At 43.7% G+C, this 17,201-nt stretch overlaps 1 protein-coding gene across 4 annotated transcripts in view; it reads left to right on the top strand.

Annotated features, from left to right (window-relative positions):
• Nucleotides 1–17,201, top strand: part of usp47 (ubiquitin specific peptidase 47) — a 100,753-nt gene that overhangs the window by 9,589 nt on the left and 73,963 nt on the right. Inside the window, exon 1 of one of the 4 annotated variants that reach the window (XM_055649337.1) lies at nucleotides 7,280–8,056. The exons of the other annotated variants lie outside the window; for them this stretch is intronic. Coding sequence (XP_055505312.1) covers nucleotides 7,982–8,056 — 75 coding nt within the window. The 5' untranslated portion in view covers nucleotides 7,280–7,981. Of the gene's footprint in view, nucleotides 1–7,279; nucleotides 8,057–17,201 lie in introns of those variants that run through there. 4 annotated transcript variants of the gene reach the window in all.

Below are 17,201 nucleotides of genomic sequence, written 5' to 3'. Positions count from 1 at the left end.
TGCTGTTATTGTTCAGAGTTTGGCGTTTGGTGGTGGACCATCCACCACCTCCAGTTTAAATTCCATTGGAATATTTTTGGAGGACCAGGAACCAAGAAGCAAGAGTTACTCCAGAGAGTTTCTCCAGCTCCGTGGAATGATTCTGTGTTGGGTTTCAGCGTTTGTGGCGAGGTGGCGACTGGCCAGCAATGGCAGCCAGATATTCCACAATGCAAAGGGAGGGAGAAAGTGCCCGGCACCGACCAGTTGCCATGGCAGTGCGCATGTGTGGGGCGGCCGATCATGTGCTGGCCGTGAGTGTGCGCATGTGCAGGGGGGGGGATATGTGCAGGTTGTGGCAGTGCGCATGTGGAAGGCGGCTGGCCGTGCCGGTGGATAAAGAGCGGCCAGAGAGCGGAGACCCAGCGGCCCGGAGGCCGGAACACGGATGGCAGGCGGAGACGGAGAGAGATAGAGAGGGGGGCCCGCTCAGAGTTGAACGGCAGGTGTCCCGGGTGCTTGCCAAGCCGGGCAAAATGGCACGGATTTTAGGTTGCCCGACGGGACTTAAGGTGGTCATTGGCTCCCGGGCAACCGTTAATTTCGAGCCCTGTAGAGAGATACTGGCCGGGTTGGCAGGCATCCGGGGCGATACTTCCAGCTGCCGTAATGCAACATATATGTAGATGAACTGGATAGAAGGAAGTAACAAACCTATGTTGGACTGGGCTGTGTTCAACACCCTGCAAGTTCAGAGCATTTGCCATAACAGAATGAGATGCATCTCATCAAAATACTTTGCAGAGCATCTGTAGAAGGTCGAGAGAATCCTCATGGATGTGCCTGAGAAAGTAATAAAACTGACACACTTTGTTTGATCACCACATCAGTATGGAGGAACTGAGTTAGTTTGCTAGTGAAATGGATGCCGGAGAACTTGAATCTGCCTCTGCAGCAGTTCTGTTGATGACGACAGTGGTAACATCGGTGAACATGAAGATTGAGTTGGCATTGGGCCGCACAATCACGAGCATACATGGAGTAGAGATAGGGATTGAGCACACGACTCGGAGAAGCACCAGGGTGGAGGAAGTGTTATGACCAATTCTAAATGACTGACGTCTGCCGATCTAGAGTCCAGAAACCAGTTTTACAGGTGGAGATCTGAAGGCCAAGGTTGAGAAGTATAGGCATGAGCTTATTCAGTATTATGGTGTTGAAGACATAAACTATAGTTAATGAAAGCATTCTGATTTGGATGATCTTGTTGCCATGGTGATCTAATTGCCAAGATGATGAATGTAATTAGTTTTTAATATTTTTGAAGTATTTTTTATTTTGACTGCAATAGTGTTGCGGTTAAACCACTCTTGGTTTATTGTGGGGAGTTTTGGTCTGTGGAGTTTAACACTGACTCTACTTAATTGAAGTTCTGATCTAGATTTTCTCAATTTCACCAACATTCTGCATAGTGTGCAAATTGTACTGACCACGCACTGGTGCTGTGTGTCTCAGTTGCTGTGTAGATCCTTTTCAGTGGGGTCAGAGTACTTGTTTTGTTAATATGCAAGCTTTTCGGGTAGAAAGGAAGAACTCTTTACTGTTTATAAGAGTTGTTCATTTCCCCTTGTGTCTTGACCAATGATTAACTTGCCTAACAACAAAACTTTATTGTTATCTTGTTTCTGAAGATCTTCAACATGGCCAAAACACTACATTAATAAATGTATTTTCCAAGTGTTTTCTTGGTACAGGTGCACAACCTTTTATCCGAAGATCCAAATAACGAAAACCTCCGAATAGCGGACATTTTTTCGGTCCTTGAAGTAAGGTCCTTGAAAACGTTCACCGAGGGCGGCCCGCAGAGGTGACAGCGGAACCTCCGGTCGGTCCTCGAAGAAAAGGGAACTAAATCCCCATTCATAAAAGAGGAGGTTGTAGTGGCCTGGTCAAGGTCAGGAAAAGACCGGACGCCAGGAGGATTCAAAAGAAGCTTTTTAATTCCAACAGTTCAAGAACACACACTGACACCTTATCTCTACCCCTCAGGAGTCGACCGGTAAACCCCGTGGCAGACCAACGCCCCTGTCCCTCAATCGTTGAGGGGGATGATCCAAGGAGTGGCCTACCCCCCAGGGACCGCCACAGGACCCTCCCCAAGTACCCGAGGTACAAAACGGACAGGACGGCGTACACGACGGCCAGACCGGGTGCAGACTACGCTCGGACCCGGAACAGGCGCCTGATCAACAAGTGCGGGGTACGAAGTAACCAAAGGAGGAGGTACCCTAGACAGAGGTCGCCCTCGCTTACGGGGCAGTGCTACCAGCGCCGGCCGATCGATATCTATATACGTCGGGGTCACCAGTGTAGTGGCCTGGTCAAGGTCAGGAAAAGACCGGACGCCAGGCGGATTCAAAAGAAGCTTTTTAATTCCAACAGTTCAAGAACACACACCGACACCTTATCTCTACCCCTCGGGAGTCGACCGGTAAACCCCGTGGCAGACCAACGCCCCTGTCCCTCAATCGTCGAGGGGGATGATCCAAGGAGTGGCCTACCCCCCAGGGACTGCCACAAGGTGAGGGTATATTGCGCGGGAGGGTTAATAATTGACAATATGCTGCTGCCTGCCCGCTGAGTTAAAAGTTACCACGGTAGACTCACGATACACAATGTATCGTGAGTCTTGCGTGGGAACTTTTTAACTCAGCGGGCAGGCAGCAGCAAATTGTCGCTCCCTTCAGTTTCACCCCACCTACACCCCTCTGCTTCCCGGCCATGTGTGTGACCCCTTCCCTCTCCTCTCCAGCTCCCCGCTCATTGCACCGGCGTGGGGGCTTTGCACTGTCTTCACGTCGGCGATGCTAGCAGGTCACCGGAGACGTCAGGACCAACGGGACACCGACCCCCAGGCCCACTGCAAGCACGGAGATCCCAGAGACCCACAGCCAGCAGCAGCCCAGCCCCGTTCCAACTCCAGAGGAAAACTGCAAACTGGCCGGAGACGTCAGGACCATCAGAAGCCGTTCCCCGAGCTGCGCCCCCTCATCGGGACACCGACCCCCAGGCCCACTGCAAGCACGGAGAACCCAGAGACCCACAGCCAACAGCAGCCCAGCCCAGCCCCGCTCCAACTGCAGAGGAACCTGGGTTGCGGATGACGGGGCGCAGCTCAGGGCGTCGTAGGGGCCCATCGGGGAGCGGGTTCCTGTTGGTCCTGACGTCTCCGGCCACCTGCCATCCTCCGGGAACTGTACCACCCTTGCAGGAGAGTGGGGTTGTTTGCAGTTGCAGAGGGAGGGGGCAAGGGCGGTACAGTTCCCAGTCTCAGCTCCAGTCCAGGGGGGTGGCCGGAGACGTCAGGACCAACGGGACACCAACCCCCAGGCCCACCGCAAGCACGGAGATCCCAGAGACCCACAGCCAGCAGCAACTCCAGCCCAGCCCCGCTCCAACTCCAGAGGAACACATAGGGGCAGAAGCTGATGGTGTGCAAGGTACGTCTTGTTCTTGGGGTCGCGCAGCTCGGGCTGTGGGCAAACTGCCACTTGTCGCCGTAGCGGCCCATCGGGGAGCAGATTCCTCTGGAGTTGGAGGGGGAGGGGGGTATTGTGCTGTTTGATCGCCCCCTGCTATCCTAGGGACAGGGGGACACAGCGGCTTTTTAGACTGGTGGGCAATCACTTCCAAAGTTCTGCCCACACAGTCAGTACACCTCTCCTACACTGCATTTCATACAAACATTTATTCTGCAAGAAAAAACGACATTGAAGACTCAAACTCGCGACCGAGTAACTGCCGGGATCAAGGCGCAAACTCGCGATCTTGCGGATATGAGCCGAGCACTCTACCACTGAGCCAGCCATTAAAATCTACGCTAAAAAATTTCCATTCCGAAGGCCGACAAATTCTGAATTACGAAAAGTGTCTGGTCCCAAGGCTTTCGGATAGAAGGTTGTGCACCTGTACCTCGTTTACCTGTTGAAGATGCACATTCATGAATGGTATTGTGGACAAAATGAGGTTAAGATCTGAAGAAGGGTCTCGATCAAAAACATCACCTATTCCTTCTATCCAGAGATGCTGCCTGACCTACTAATTTACTCCAGCATTTCTATCTATCTTTGGTGTAAACCAGCATCTGCAGTTCTTTCCTACACAACTTTCTTGCCAAGTTCACTGCAGTTTTTAACAATGCTTTTCAAAATTAGTGAAGTGATTAAAGGTTTGGACAGTTCACTGGGAAGGCCACCTGCTAGAGTAGCTATCAACATTTTTGACAGTTGTGAAGAATTCTACTTATTGGACGTGGTGTACATGTAAGTTAAAAATAGTCCCATAGAGTGTTAATTGTGTTAAGGTTAATGAGTGGTAGTGTTAATTAGATTAAAGTTTAAGATTAGCTTAAAATTCAATCTTTTAGTCAGAAAAAGAGCGGGCAAATATTTTATGTATGACCTAGATTTCTCAATCATCTTTAATAATTAACCTGACTATTGATATCATATTTTTTCAACCTGTAGTTAAGCTCTTTGAATTTTTGACTAATGTTTTTTGGCATGATTCCTTGTCGTCTCCACTGTTTACCTAAATCATCCTGGCATTTTGACAGTGGACCTCTACGATTGGAGCACGCAGCAATTGTCAAAAATGTCAGTAGACAATAGGTACAGGAGTAGGCTATTCGGCCTTTCGAGCCAGCGCCGCCATTCACTGTGATCATGGCTGATTATCCGTCATCAGTACCCCGTTCCTGAATTCTCCCCATATCCCCTGCCTCCGCAATCGTTAAGAGATCTATCTAACTCTCTTGAAAGCCTCCAGGGAATTGGCCTCCACTGCCTTCTGAGGCAGAGAATTCCACAGATTCACAACTCTCTGTGTGGAAAGGTTTTTCCTCATCTCCATTCTAAATGGCTTGCCCCTTATTCTTAAACTGTGGCCCCTGGTTCTGGACTCGCCCAACATGGGGAACATGTTTCCTGCCTCTAGCGTGTCCAAGCCCTTAATAATGTTATGTTTCAATAAGATCCCCTCTCATCCTAAATTCCAGAGTAGACAAGCCCAGCCACTCCATTCTATCAACATATGACAGTCCCGCCATCCTGGGAATTAACCTCGGGAACCTATGCTGCACTCCCTCAATAGCAAGAATGTCCTTCCTCAAATTAGGGGACAAAACTGCACACAATACTCCAGGTGTGGTCTCACTAGGGCTCTGTATAACTGCAGAAGGACCTCTTTGCTCCAATATTTGATTCCTCTTGTTATAAAGGCCAACATGCCATTCGCTTTCTTCACTGCCTACTGTACCTGCATGCTTACTTTCATAGGCTGATGAACAAGGACCCCCAGATCCCGTTGTGCTTCCCCTTTTCCCAACTTGACACCATTTATATAATAATCTGCTTTCCTGTTTTTGCTACCAAAGTGGATAACCTCACATTTATCCGCATTATACTTCATCTGCCATGCATCTGCCCACGCCCCCAACCTGTCCAAGTCACCCTGCATTCTCATAGCATCCTCCTCACAGTTCACACTGCCACCCAGCTTTGTGCCATCTGCAAATTTGCTAATGTTACTTTGAATCTCTTCATCCAAATCATTGATGTATATTGTAAATAGCTGTGGTCCCAGCACAGAGCATTGTGGTACCCCACTAGTCACTGCCTGCCATTCTGAAAGGGACCCGTTAATCCCTACTCTATTTCCTGTCTGCCAACCACTTCTCTATCCATGTCAGCACTCTATCCCCATTACCATGTGCCCTAATTTTGCCCACTAATCTCCTATGTGGAACCTTATCAAATGCTTTCTGAAAGGGGCCCTATCACTCCAGCCTCGCTAGCCAGCGTGCTGACAATGTTGTTGTTAGCAAGAGAGCTAAGAAAGTTGTTGCCCGCCACAAATCGTGCATAAAAATAGTTCAGCTCATTAGCTAAAGAGGTGCCGGTAGTCCCGGTTGAGGGGGGGGGGTTACTCTGGTAATTAGTTATAGTCCGTAGCCCCTACCATAGGCGTCTCAGTCCGGAAGTCCCGCTCAGTCCGGAAGTCCCGCTCAATCCGGAAGTCCGGAGGCCGCACTCAGTCGCGTGAGTAAATTCAAAAGAGTTTTACTGTCATGTATATGTGTGTGTGAGTGTGTGTGATGGAGGGTGTGAGTGATGGTGAGTGTGAATGTGTGATGGAGGGTTTGTGTGTGTGATATGGAGGTTGGGTGTGATGGAGGGTTTGTGTGTGTGTGAGATGGAGGGTGTGGGTGTGTGTGCGTGTGAGATGGAGGGTGTGAGAGATGGGGGGTGAGTGTGTGGGTGTGAGTGTGTGTGTGATGGAGTGTGTGTATGTGTGTGTGAGTGTGAGATGGAGGGTGTGTGTGTGATGGAGTGTGTGTCTGTGTGTGACCCCCCCCCCCCCACGGGCCACCAATTTTGGAGTTGGGGGGGGGGTGGAATATTGCATTGGGGGGGGACCAGCCCTCCCGTGTGAACATGGTTCCCACTTGGTCTAGTGGCCAGTAAATTTGTCCTTCTCCAGATTTCCTTCTCCAGATTTTAGCAACTGTAAAAGAATCCTGGCATTTCTTGTCTTCATTGTCTTCTCTCCCGCCCCCACCATCTTCACACACAAATTATACGGGGGAAACGCAGTGCCCTGTTATTTAGGACACACTTATGTTTTCTAAAATGTGTCCTTGACAGGATGAAGGTCAGTGCACTCTAGTCAGCTGATTTGTGATGACATCCTCATGGAAACATGAAGTTGGTAATGTGACCATTATTTGCATTGTGTTTCAGGATATACTTAATGCTATATATTTATTCTGCACCAGAAATTGGATGCAGTGCTAACAAGTGCACAAATAATGTAGTGATTGCATTGTAAAATATTTTAATTAGTTATATTTGAAATTAGAATGAATAGAAGGAAAACAGTGTATTCAGCAGGTTTCACGTCCTAAAACATCACAGTCAATGAAATATTCAAGTTAGCCACCCACTGTTTCATACAGCCAAACACATCATGCATGTTTTCAGAACGATCTTATGGTAACACGACATATAAGTTTTAAGAATGCTGAATGAGCATTCAGTTAGATTGTGGTTACGTAAGCGACTCTTCTCAGATTCAGAACCATTCCCCTCGATGCCCGAACCTGATGGGAATCTAGCCATCCCACTCTTCTCCGTTCCATTTGTCCAATCAGCTGGAATCTTTTGGGCAAAACTGATTTCAAATTTTCACTTTCTGTCAAGAAAGTGGATCCTAATTTCCCTTTCAACTAGCCTAACTAATGTTAGAAATCCTTCATTTTGCTTAGAATCATACCAAGGGAACTTTGGTTCATCTGACCAGGCGGACAGCCATGGTTCACTATCTCATCATTTAGAATTGCCATGTCGTGTCTGCCAATATTATCTGATGCTGGCATAAGAGTGCAATTACTGACCTTTGTTGTTATCACACACCCTGTATGTGTTTTACTCCTCAACCAAAGTTGTTGCTTATTTCCGTGTTTCACAAATAACAGTTTAACTGCAGCGAGCCAACGCTAATACTGAAGGAACTGAGGTTTCCATTTGATTGGTGATATGCAAATAAAAGAAAATTCTATTGGCCTGTGAGGCAGGAAGTGGCCAGAAAAAAACAATCTGGTTTGAAACAAGGAAGTAGCACTGTGTATTTAATTTCGTAAGGTGAACCAGTCCTGGCAGCTGCGTCAACTTTCTGTTTTATTTTCTTAAAAATCTCTAGTATTGCTTCATTTAATGATCCTGCTGAAGGAATATGGATGTAAATAAGGTTTCGTGAAATGTTTATCCATATTTTTTGTTAATGCTGTTGCTGAAACCTGCTACAGATGCCATTCAACCGTGGAGACTCTATTGTGACCTTCAACTTAATTCAAGCCTCTATTGCACAATAGACTTGGTGGTCATAATTTCTCTTGAATTGGAAAGCTGGGAATCCAAGCGGAATCTCGCTCTGTGGACTACAGATGTTCAAGATTTTTGGGGATGTTTTATTGTCGTTCAAAATCAAAGGAAAGAAAGGTCGTGTAGTGGAACGTGTGGTAAGTCTATGGGTTGGGAAAATTGAAGTGCAAGATGCTGAGTTGGTCTCGTTTCCCAGTTTTTTGTCAGTTTCATTTTCTGTTGATATTCTCCGTAGGAAAAGATAAAGCCTCTTTTGGCCACTTGGAAACTTCTAGACCTAGTTGGATTTGCAAACATCTACGAGATTCCTTGCAAACATGATTGGAATTATAAAATGTTAATTAAGACACAACGAGAATTTTCACAGATCTGCTGGGTATTGGTTTTCTATTGTCATGCAGTGAACAATTTGTTTTGTAGGCTGCTTGTGAAAGTAGAGCAAAAGAAAAGATAAAAGAATATGGTAAAAAAAGATTTTAAAAAATGCAAAAGCCCCAATGAGGATGATTGAGTATTCGGGAATGTAGCCTTGCAATATGAGAGGTCCACTCAAACGTCTGATAACAGTAGGAGTGAAACTTCTTGAATCAGTGGTACATGATTTCAAGCTTGTGAATCTTTTGCCTGAGGGGATAAGAGAGAAAGAGGAAAGTGAGTGTTCCTTGGTTATGTTGACTGCTTCTCCAAGGCATCGTGAAGTGTAGTTGCGGCGCGATGGACTGCGCTTTGTCCACAACTCTGTAATTTCTTGGGGGCCTTTGGCAGAGCAATTGCCAAACCAAGCTTTCCTTCCCATTCTATGAAAGTTACGGATAAAGAATACACGTGTGGAGATATCTTCCGATGGAAGGCAAAAATGTTGCAGTATTTGCCATGATGTTTCTTAAACCCTCCCAACTTATCTTCCTAAATAATACTGAATGGGTTGTGGACCACTGAAAATGTCAATATCCTTTAGTAGATTTTATTTTGTCAGGCCAGGTTGAAAGATTGATTCAAAATGTAAAGTGGATTTGAAATGCACATCAGGCTTGTTCGAATTGAATGGCAGAATAGGCTGGAGGAGTTGAATGACTTCCTGGTTGTGCTCCTGATTGTAGACCATGCCACTGCTGTACTTGCAATAGGGGTCATTGAACTTGTTTTAAGAGTTATTTGAGATATTTTCCACAAGGATGAAGAGATAATAGTGTTAGCAATTTATCACTATGAAATGCAGTGTTTTGCAAAATCATTAAATTAAGTTGTCCTAAAAAGTCAACTAATTTATTCCCCCCATGGATGCTGCCTCACCTTCAAGTACAACATTCTCCACATTGCATTGATGCTATGGTTAACTATGCTTGCTCTCACAATACAGTTCTACTTTCATTCAGTGTAGTGAGTTCCTTTTCGAGTTGCAAATTGCAATAAAGGGTAGTTCCCTTTTCACCAGGCTTCAAGTGCTTCCTTAATTTGGACCGGTCCATGGATAGAAAAGGTTTAGAAGAATATGCATTCCTGTGCATTGGAATTGCCGTATCAGCCCATGGTGCAACCAGTTAGGATACTTTGGAATCTTTTAAACTTTTCAAAATGAAGGCTCTGACATGCCTCTCATAATTGGATCTGTGCTGAACCCAGGATAGGTCATCTGAGATGTGAATGCTAACTTTCTTCATCACTGACCCACTAATAATAAGAGTGGTTCCCTGATTTCTCCTTTCTGAAATCAAAGATCGGTTCCTTGGTTTTGTGATGGTAAGCGAGAGGTGGTTGTTGTGGCACCACTCAACCAGGTGTTCGATCTTTCTCGTATACACTAACTTGTTTCACGTTGATTGCTTTATTTTATTGAAAGGTTATTGACCTAATCAATTAATGACTCAACGTGCCATTAACTCAGCAATTCAAGCAGTATTTCTGGAGAACATAGGTACTGTTTCAGGTTGGGGCCTTTCTTCAGACCGGGTCAGGCAGCTTTTCCAAAGATGCCTGACCTACTGAATTGTTCCAGCACTCTGTGTCTCTTTTTTTGTAAGCAGCATCTGCAGTTCCATGTTTCTACATTCAATCAAATCAATTAACAGTTTCTCTGTCCATAGATGCTGCATTGCAATTCCACTGTTTTCTGTTTCTATTTAATCTTTTTTGTATTTGTAATATCTTCTGACTTTCTGTGCCTCTCTTCTGAAGTCCTACTCTCACTTGAGTCTTATCTATGTATTCTAGCAATGGCATCCATCTCCAACTTTCAATTCCTCTTTGGATTGCCTTTGGCCACCACATCTACCCATGTCTACAAACACATGGGTTTCGGCCCGAAACGTTGCCTATTTCCTTCGCTCCATAGATGCTGCTGCACCCGCTGAGTTTCTCCAGCTTTTTTGTGTACCTTCTACAAACACATGATCAGCTTGGATGTACTAAGCCATTTCTCCTTGTTGACAAGACCTACCATACTTCAAAATGTAACATTTCCTTAGTCTTGTTACCTCATCAATGCTAGCTCTGACTTTTTGTTTCCTTGGACTTAATCTCTGGAAATTCCTCCCTAAATTGGTCCCCATTCCATGTCCTTTAAAATCGTATATGTGAGCTCTGATAAAGTATTTGGTTAATCTTCAATTCTGAAGAATCAGTTTTGTGATTGTATTTGGTTAGTGATCAGTCCAAATTTGACTGATTATCGACACAAAATGTTAGAATCACTCAGCGGGTCAGGCAGCATCTCTGTACAGAAAACGTATAGGCGAACTTTCGAGTCGGGACCCTTCTTCAGACTGATTATAGCTCTCTGCACTGTTCTCACTTTTACTGAAATCCCAGGAAGGCACTTTGGATACTTTTATGTGTTTGCTCCCACTCACGAACAATGATAACTGTCCACTTTGGATGTACAGCCTCGGTCATCTTCATGGTTTGGTCCTAATACAAGACCTGAAAGCAGAATTTATAGGTGCAATTTGTGTTTAAAAATAATTCTTGCTTCTCTGTTTTGCCAATTATTTTACCCCTCTATTCGTTCTTTATTTGACACTTATGAAATTAGAAATGCCTTTTCTTAATTTGAACACCGCTTGAAATGTATTTCTTTAAGGAGATCAATACCAGCTTCTGTTTCAGGCATTGTTACATTTTTGGAGATGCAAGAAACCGCACGCTGTGGAGAAGCTCAGAAGATCATACTGAAGAAGGGTCTTGATGCCAAATATGGCCTGTGCATTTCCCATCACAGATGCTGCCTGACCCATTGAGTTCCTCCAGAATTTTGTGCATTGTTACTTTTTTTTATTGGGTGAGGGTAAAGAACTAAGATGGATGGTGACCAAATATCCCTTGTTTTACTTTTAACCACCATAACAACTTGTTCTACTACTTTCAGAGTCATGCTGGTTGGAAACAGTAAACAACAACTTTTGAAATGGAAAAAACTAATGAAATGCTGGTACATGTTATTAATTGTCAACGGTGTGATTGTGGTTAGGATGAGCAGAACAAAATTCTGCACTCATTCAGCTTTGCATCATGTTATTTATTATATAAACATTTTAGTTTAGGTAATCACGGTCAGATCCTACGGCTTAATTATGGAAATTCTGATGATTTTGAGCTAATCACAATGAAGGTTGTTAGTGCTTGGGATATGTAATACGTCCACCTGTATACTAAGTAACATCACACTCCTGTGCTAATGGAGGTCAGGAATGTATCTTGTGGATGAAGACAAACTTGGTTACTGCTGAAGGATATATGAAAAGTTGCTGTTTTCGTATATTTGGTGAAGGTACTGTTGAAGAGTTTTAATCATTGATGCAAAAGAACGGGTTATTTTATTTAAAAAAAATAAAAAAATTCCAAAGTCAAGTGCAACTCTGTGTGATTGGTTAATGGGACCTTTTTGCAAGTCGGGATATTGACAGCAAGATATTTAAATCAACAGGGTGGAAGATTAATCAGGAGATCATAGTAACATCGGGGAAATTATATCCAAATGGCCCATAGTTTTATTTGTAGATAGCAAATGCATCAGTCAGTGATGGTTTTGGATATGATATAGCTATATCATTTTCTGCTGTATGGCACGTTTTAAATTAGGTTTAACAGCTCACCAAACCTCATTGATTTCATTTGAGAAGACATTTTGCTTTGGATTTGTTGGCCAATCACTTGGTTTAATTATGTTCCCAAGCTTTCTACCTTTTTCAAAAAAAGCCAATTCTTTATTTCATGGACTATGCTTACTGCTCTTGACTTTACTGACTCTATATCTCTGTCCACTCATAGTCAGTATAATTAATCAGTGAGGATGGAGACAGGTCTTTTGGCCTACCTTGTCCATGTTGACCCAGTTGACATTCAGTCCATCCATCTTCTCCCCATAACACAAGTCTGCAATTCCAGATAACATCTTGGTGAGTCACTTCTGCACACTTTCCAACTTAATGAAGTCCTTACCATAGCGGGGTGACTAGAACTGTATGCACTACTCCAAGTGTCATCTTACCAATCACTTGCACAGCTGCACGTAATGAGAGCATGAAGGCCAATCCCTTTAAAAATATGGATGAAAGGATTTAATAAAAAGGAATAATGTGGGCAACTTAATTTTTTTTGTGATTTATTAGTATTTGTCAATTTTAGTTGTTAAACGTATTTAGCGGAGTTTATGTTATGTTAGGAATCTTTACAACCAGCATTACTAGAAAGAAGGGGTTGTCACCTATCCTTTTTTTCTCCAGAGATGCTGCATGACCTCTTGTTTCTCAGTCTCATAATGGCTTCTTTGACTTTAATTGGCACAACTTTGGTCCTCATGTTGATAAACAGCTATACAAGTTTCCAAAGGTGATGGAAAGACTAGGTGCTGGGAGCTCTCTTATACCTGCATTAAGGAGGCAATTAAACACACCTGAGCAATTACAATTGCCTGTGAAGCCATGTGTTCCAAACATTATGGTGCCCTGAAATGGGGGGACAGTATAAACATTGCTGTAATTTCTACATGGTGAAACCAAAATGTATAAAATGGCCGTTAATAAAATCTAACTGCGATTTCTTTGCTATCACAAATCTCAAATTGTGGAGTACCGAGGTAAATAAATAAATGACGGGTCTTTGTCCCAAACATTATGGAGGGCACTTAATTTATATTTGGTACAAACCAGCATCTGCAGTTCTTCGTTTCTACATCTTTACAGTCTAGTTCAGCTGTCGCATTGTTTGGCAAGTTACTTTTCACATCACACCTTTTTCACCAATACTCTGTGGTTTTAACAGCATCAGTGCAACCCTTGGCCAAAAGTGATCAGTCATAAATCTAAATGCATGTTTTGAAAGCCATTTGCGGCATTTAGAAAGTTAAGTGTAAAATGTGAATTTTATCAATGGGTAAAACATTTCGATGGAGACATTTAGGATGTTTCATCTCCTTTTTTAAGTTAAAACTGAAAAATTCATAGTCTGACATACTGCTTCAAATTTGACGGTAAATTGGCCCTGCTTTTCAGGATTAAAGCATGCTGCCCAGTAATTGTACTTCAACTTGAGAATTAATACACTCAATTCTGTACCTTGTATGTACTTTCATGGTAGATGTACAAATATATTGTTCACATCATTTGGCTAACTTTGGTTCATCAAAGTTGTTACTGTTGAAGATGTTTCTTACTATTTTAATATTCAATGTTCTGTATTTTTATTTGTGTTCTTTAATAGTGTAATTGCTTTTTAATTATATGCCAGTTATAGCACCCATTGAGTCTGTTAAAAGGTTCCTGTGGATTTTATGATCAAGATCTTTTATTTGTTGCAGGGCTTTGCTGATCAGGTTGTAGTAATTTCACTGAAGTCGCTGAAACACTTATTGGAGATTTCTTGTGTCTATGATCCCTTCCTTTGGATACACCATTTCTGTGTGAAGGTAGAAATTGCAGAAGGTAGCGGGCTATTTTGCCAGTTGGTTAGTGAATGAGTGACATTTAAAGAGACTCGGACAAATTAAACTGCTGAGTCAAAGAATGGGAGATTAGTGCAAACGCACCACAAGTAATCTTCAAGATATGAGAGTAAGCTTTCTTTCTGAGCAGAGGTGGAAAAGATTTAAATGTGATTAATGAAATGGCTGAAGGTTAAATATTATCTTTTCCCAGCAGTTGTGTGGTAATAATAATAATAATAAATTTTATTTATGGGTGCCTTTCAAGAGTCTCAAGGACACCTTACAAAAATTTAGCAGGTAGAGGAAAAACATGTAAGGGGAATGAAATAAATAGTAGAGACATGACTAGTACACAAAGTAAAGACAGAATTCAATACAAACCACAATATGAGGCAATTAATGCACAGATGAAAAGGGAGGGGGACGTGGGGCTAAGGATAGGCAGAGGTGAAGAGATAGGTCTTGAGGCGAGACTGGAAGATGGTGAGGGACATGGAATTGCGGATCAGTTGGGGGAGGGAGTTCCAGAGCCTGGGAGCTGCCCTGGAGAAGGCTCTGTCCCCAAAACTGCGGAGGTTGGACGTGGATGGAGAGGAGACCAGCTAATGTGGATCTGAGAGACCGTGAGGGTTGGTAGAGGGAGAGGAGGTCCGTGAGATATGGGGGGGGGGCAGATGGTGGAGGGCTTTGTAGGTGAGGATCAGGATTTTGTAGTTGATCTGGTGGGAGATGGGAAGCCAGTGAAGTTGTTTGAGGACTGGAGTGATGTGATGCCAGGATTTGGTGTGGGTGATGAGTCGGGCGGCTGCGTTCTGGACCAGTTGGAGTCGGTTGATGTAGGTGGAGCTGATACCAAGGAGAAGTGAGTTGCAGTAGTCCAGTCGGGAGGAGATGACGGCATGGATGAGTCTTTCAGCAGCGGGAGGTGTGAGAGAGGGTCTGAGTTTGGCGATGTTGCGGAGATGAAAGAAGGAGGTTTTAATGACATGGCAGATGTGAGGCTCAAGGGAGAGGGTGGAATCAAAGATCACGCCAAGGTTGCGGGCCTGGAGAGATGGGGAGACATTGGTGCCGTCAATAGTCAGAGTGGGGTTATTGATTTTGCTGAGTGTGGCTTTGGAGCCTATGAGGAGGAATTCTGTCTTATCGCTATTGAGTTTGAGGAAATTCTGTTGCATCCAGGTTTTTATAGCTGACAAACAGGAGTTGATATGGGAGGGGGGGGGGTTGTGGGGGGATTTGGTGCCGAGGTAGATCTGGGTGTCATCAGCGTAACAGTGGAAGTCCAGGTTGAAGTGGTACAAATGTTACTTGCCACCAAGCAGCTCAGGTTGGATATAGTCCAGGCCTTGTTGCATTTTCATGTTGGCTTATTATTATGATGTGTATCAAGATACAGTGGAAAAACTGTGCGACCCAGTCGGGTCCTGACCCGAAACATCTCACATTACTTTTCTCCAGAAATGCTGCCTGACCCATTGAGTTACTCCAGCTTTTTGTGTCTATATTCGGTGTAAATCAACATCTGCACTTCCTTCCTACACAATTTGTACCATACCTCAGCACTGGTAACAGTGGAGCAGAAGCATTTGGATGTTGGCTGCTTCATTTTCAGAGTTGCAAATGGTGCATTGTACAGTTATAGAAAAGTCGTATTTCTGACCGTGTGATTGGAAGGTTGTTGAAACAGCAGTGGGTAGTTGGGCCCTACGACACTACCCTAATAATGGTATAATTATATTTCCGCAACTGGAAGTGCATTTAAGAATTTATCCTGTAGGTTAGAATTCCTGTCAGCAAACAGATAATTTATGTTGTGTCCACTTCAGCAATACATAACCATTATCTCTTGTTTAAAAATATACCTAAGCTGATAATACAGCTAGATTCCCATGGAGCGCATTAAAGCTCAAAGCTGAAATATTGTGTATAATACTTCATTATTTTTAGAACGTTCTCTGCCCAATTTCTCAGACGGTTCACACTTTTTTTGTTTGGTAATGTTTCAGTGAATTTCTTTGCTATTTTAAAGATGCTAAAGGTTATAACCACCAGTTGTGCTCTTTTATTTTTCTGCAGGTCATGAAGGGTTTAATCCATGTTATTAATGTTTTTCCCCCCTGATTGAGCTAGAAAAAAAATTCTAAATTGGTTATCCACTTTCCTTCGGGCAGTTGAACGGCGAAACCTTCAGATGTCGGTAAGAGATTGGGAAGGGCAAGAGCACGGAGGGATTGTAAAGCAAGGAAGATAACCTTCTTAGTTTAGTTTAGAGATACAGGATGGAAACAGGCCTTCGGCCCACCGAGTTCGCACCAACAAGTTTTTTTTTTTTACAAAGATAGAAGGGTTCTTTGCCAGTTGGATAGTGTATGAGTGATGAGTGACGTTCAAAGAGACTAGGACAATTTATATGGTTGAGTCAAAGAATGGGAGATTAGTACAAATGCATGACAAGTAATCTTCATTTTGGTGGCAAAAACAGGAAAGCAGACTATTATCTAAATGGTGGCGGACTAGGAAAAGGGGAGATGCAGCGAGACCTGGGTGTCATGGTACACCAGTCATTGAAAGTAGGCATGCAGGTGCAGCAGGCAGTGAAGAAAGCGAATGGTATGTTAGCTTTCATAGCAAAAGGATTTGAGTTATAGGAGCAGGGAGGTTCTACTGCAGTTGTACAGGGTCTTGGTGAGACCACACCTGGAGTATTGCGTACAGTTTTGGTCACCAAATCTGAGGAAGGACATTATTGCCATAGAGGGAGTGCAGAGAAGGTTCACCAGACTGATTCCTGGGATGTCAGGACTGTCTTATGCAGAAAGACTGGATAGACTTGGTTTATACTCTCTAGAATTTAGGAGATTGAGAGGGGATCTTATAGAAACTTACAAAATTCTTAAGGGGCTGGACAGGCTAGATGCAGGAAGATTGCTCCCGATGTTGGGGAAGTCCAGGACAAGGGGTCACAGCTTAAGGATAAGGGGGAAATCCTTTAAAACCGAGATGAGAAGAACTTTTTTCACACAGAGTGGTGAGTCTCTGGAACTCTCTGCCGCAGAGGGTAGTCGAGGCCAGTTCATTGGCTATATTTAAGAGGGAGTTAGATGTGGCCCTTGTGGCTAAGGGGATCAGAGGGTATGGAGAGAAGGCAGGTACGGGATACTGAGTTGGATGATCAGCCATGATCATATTGAATGGCGCTGCAGGCTCGAAGGGCCGAATGGCCTACTCCTGCACCTAGTTTCTATGTTTCTATGTTTCATGAGATGTAAGTAATCTTTGTTGCTGACATAGGTGGAAAACATTTAATTTTGATGTTAAATATTCACTGAAAATTTAGGAGGTTTGAATCTGTCAACAAC

The sequence above is a fragment of the Leucoraja erinacea genome, chromosome 18 (genome assembly GCF_028641065.1).
Source record: "Leucoraja erinacea ecotype New England chromosome 18, Leri_hhj_1, whole genome shotgun sequence".
In the NCBI taxonomy this organism is placed as follows: domain Eukaryota; kingdom Metazoa; phylum Chordata; class Chondrichthyes; order Rajiformes; family Rajidae; genus Leucoraja; species Leucoraja erinaceus.
Note: the sequence above shows the minus strand (reverse complement) of the source record. Positions and strands in the feature narration are given on the sequence as shown.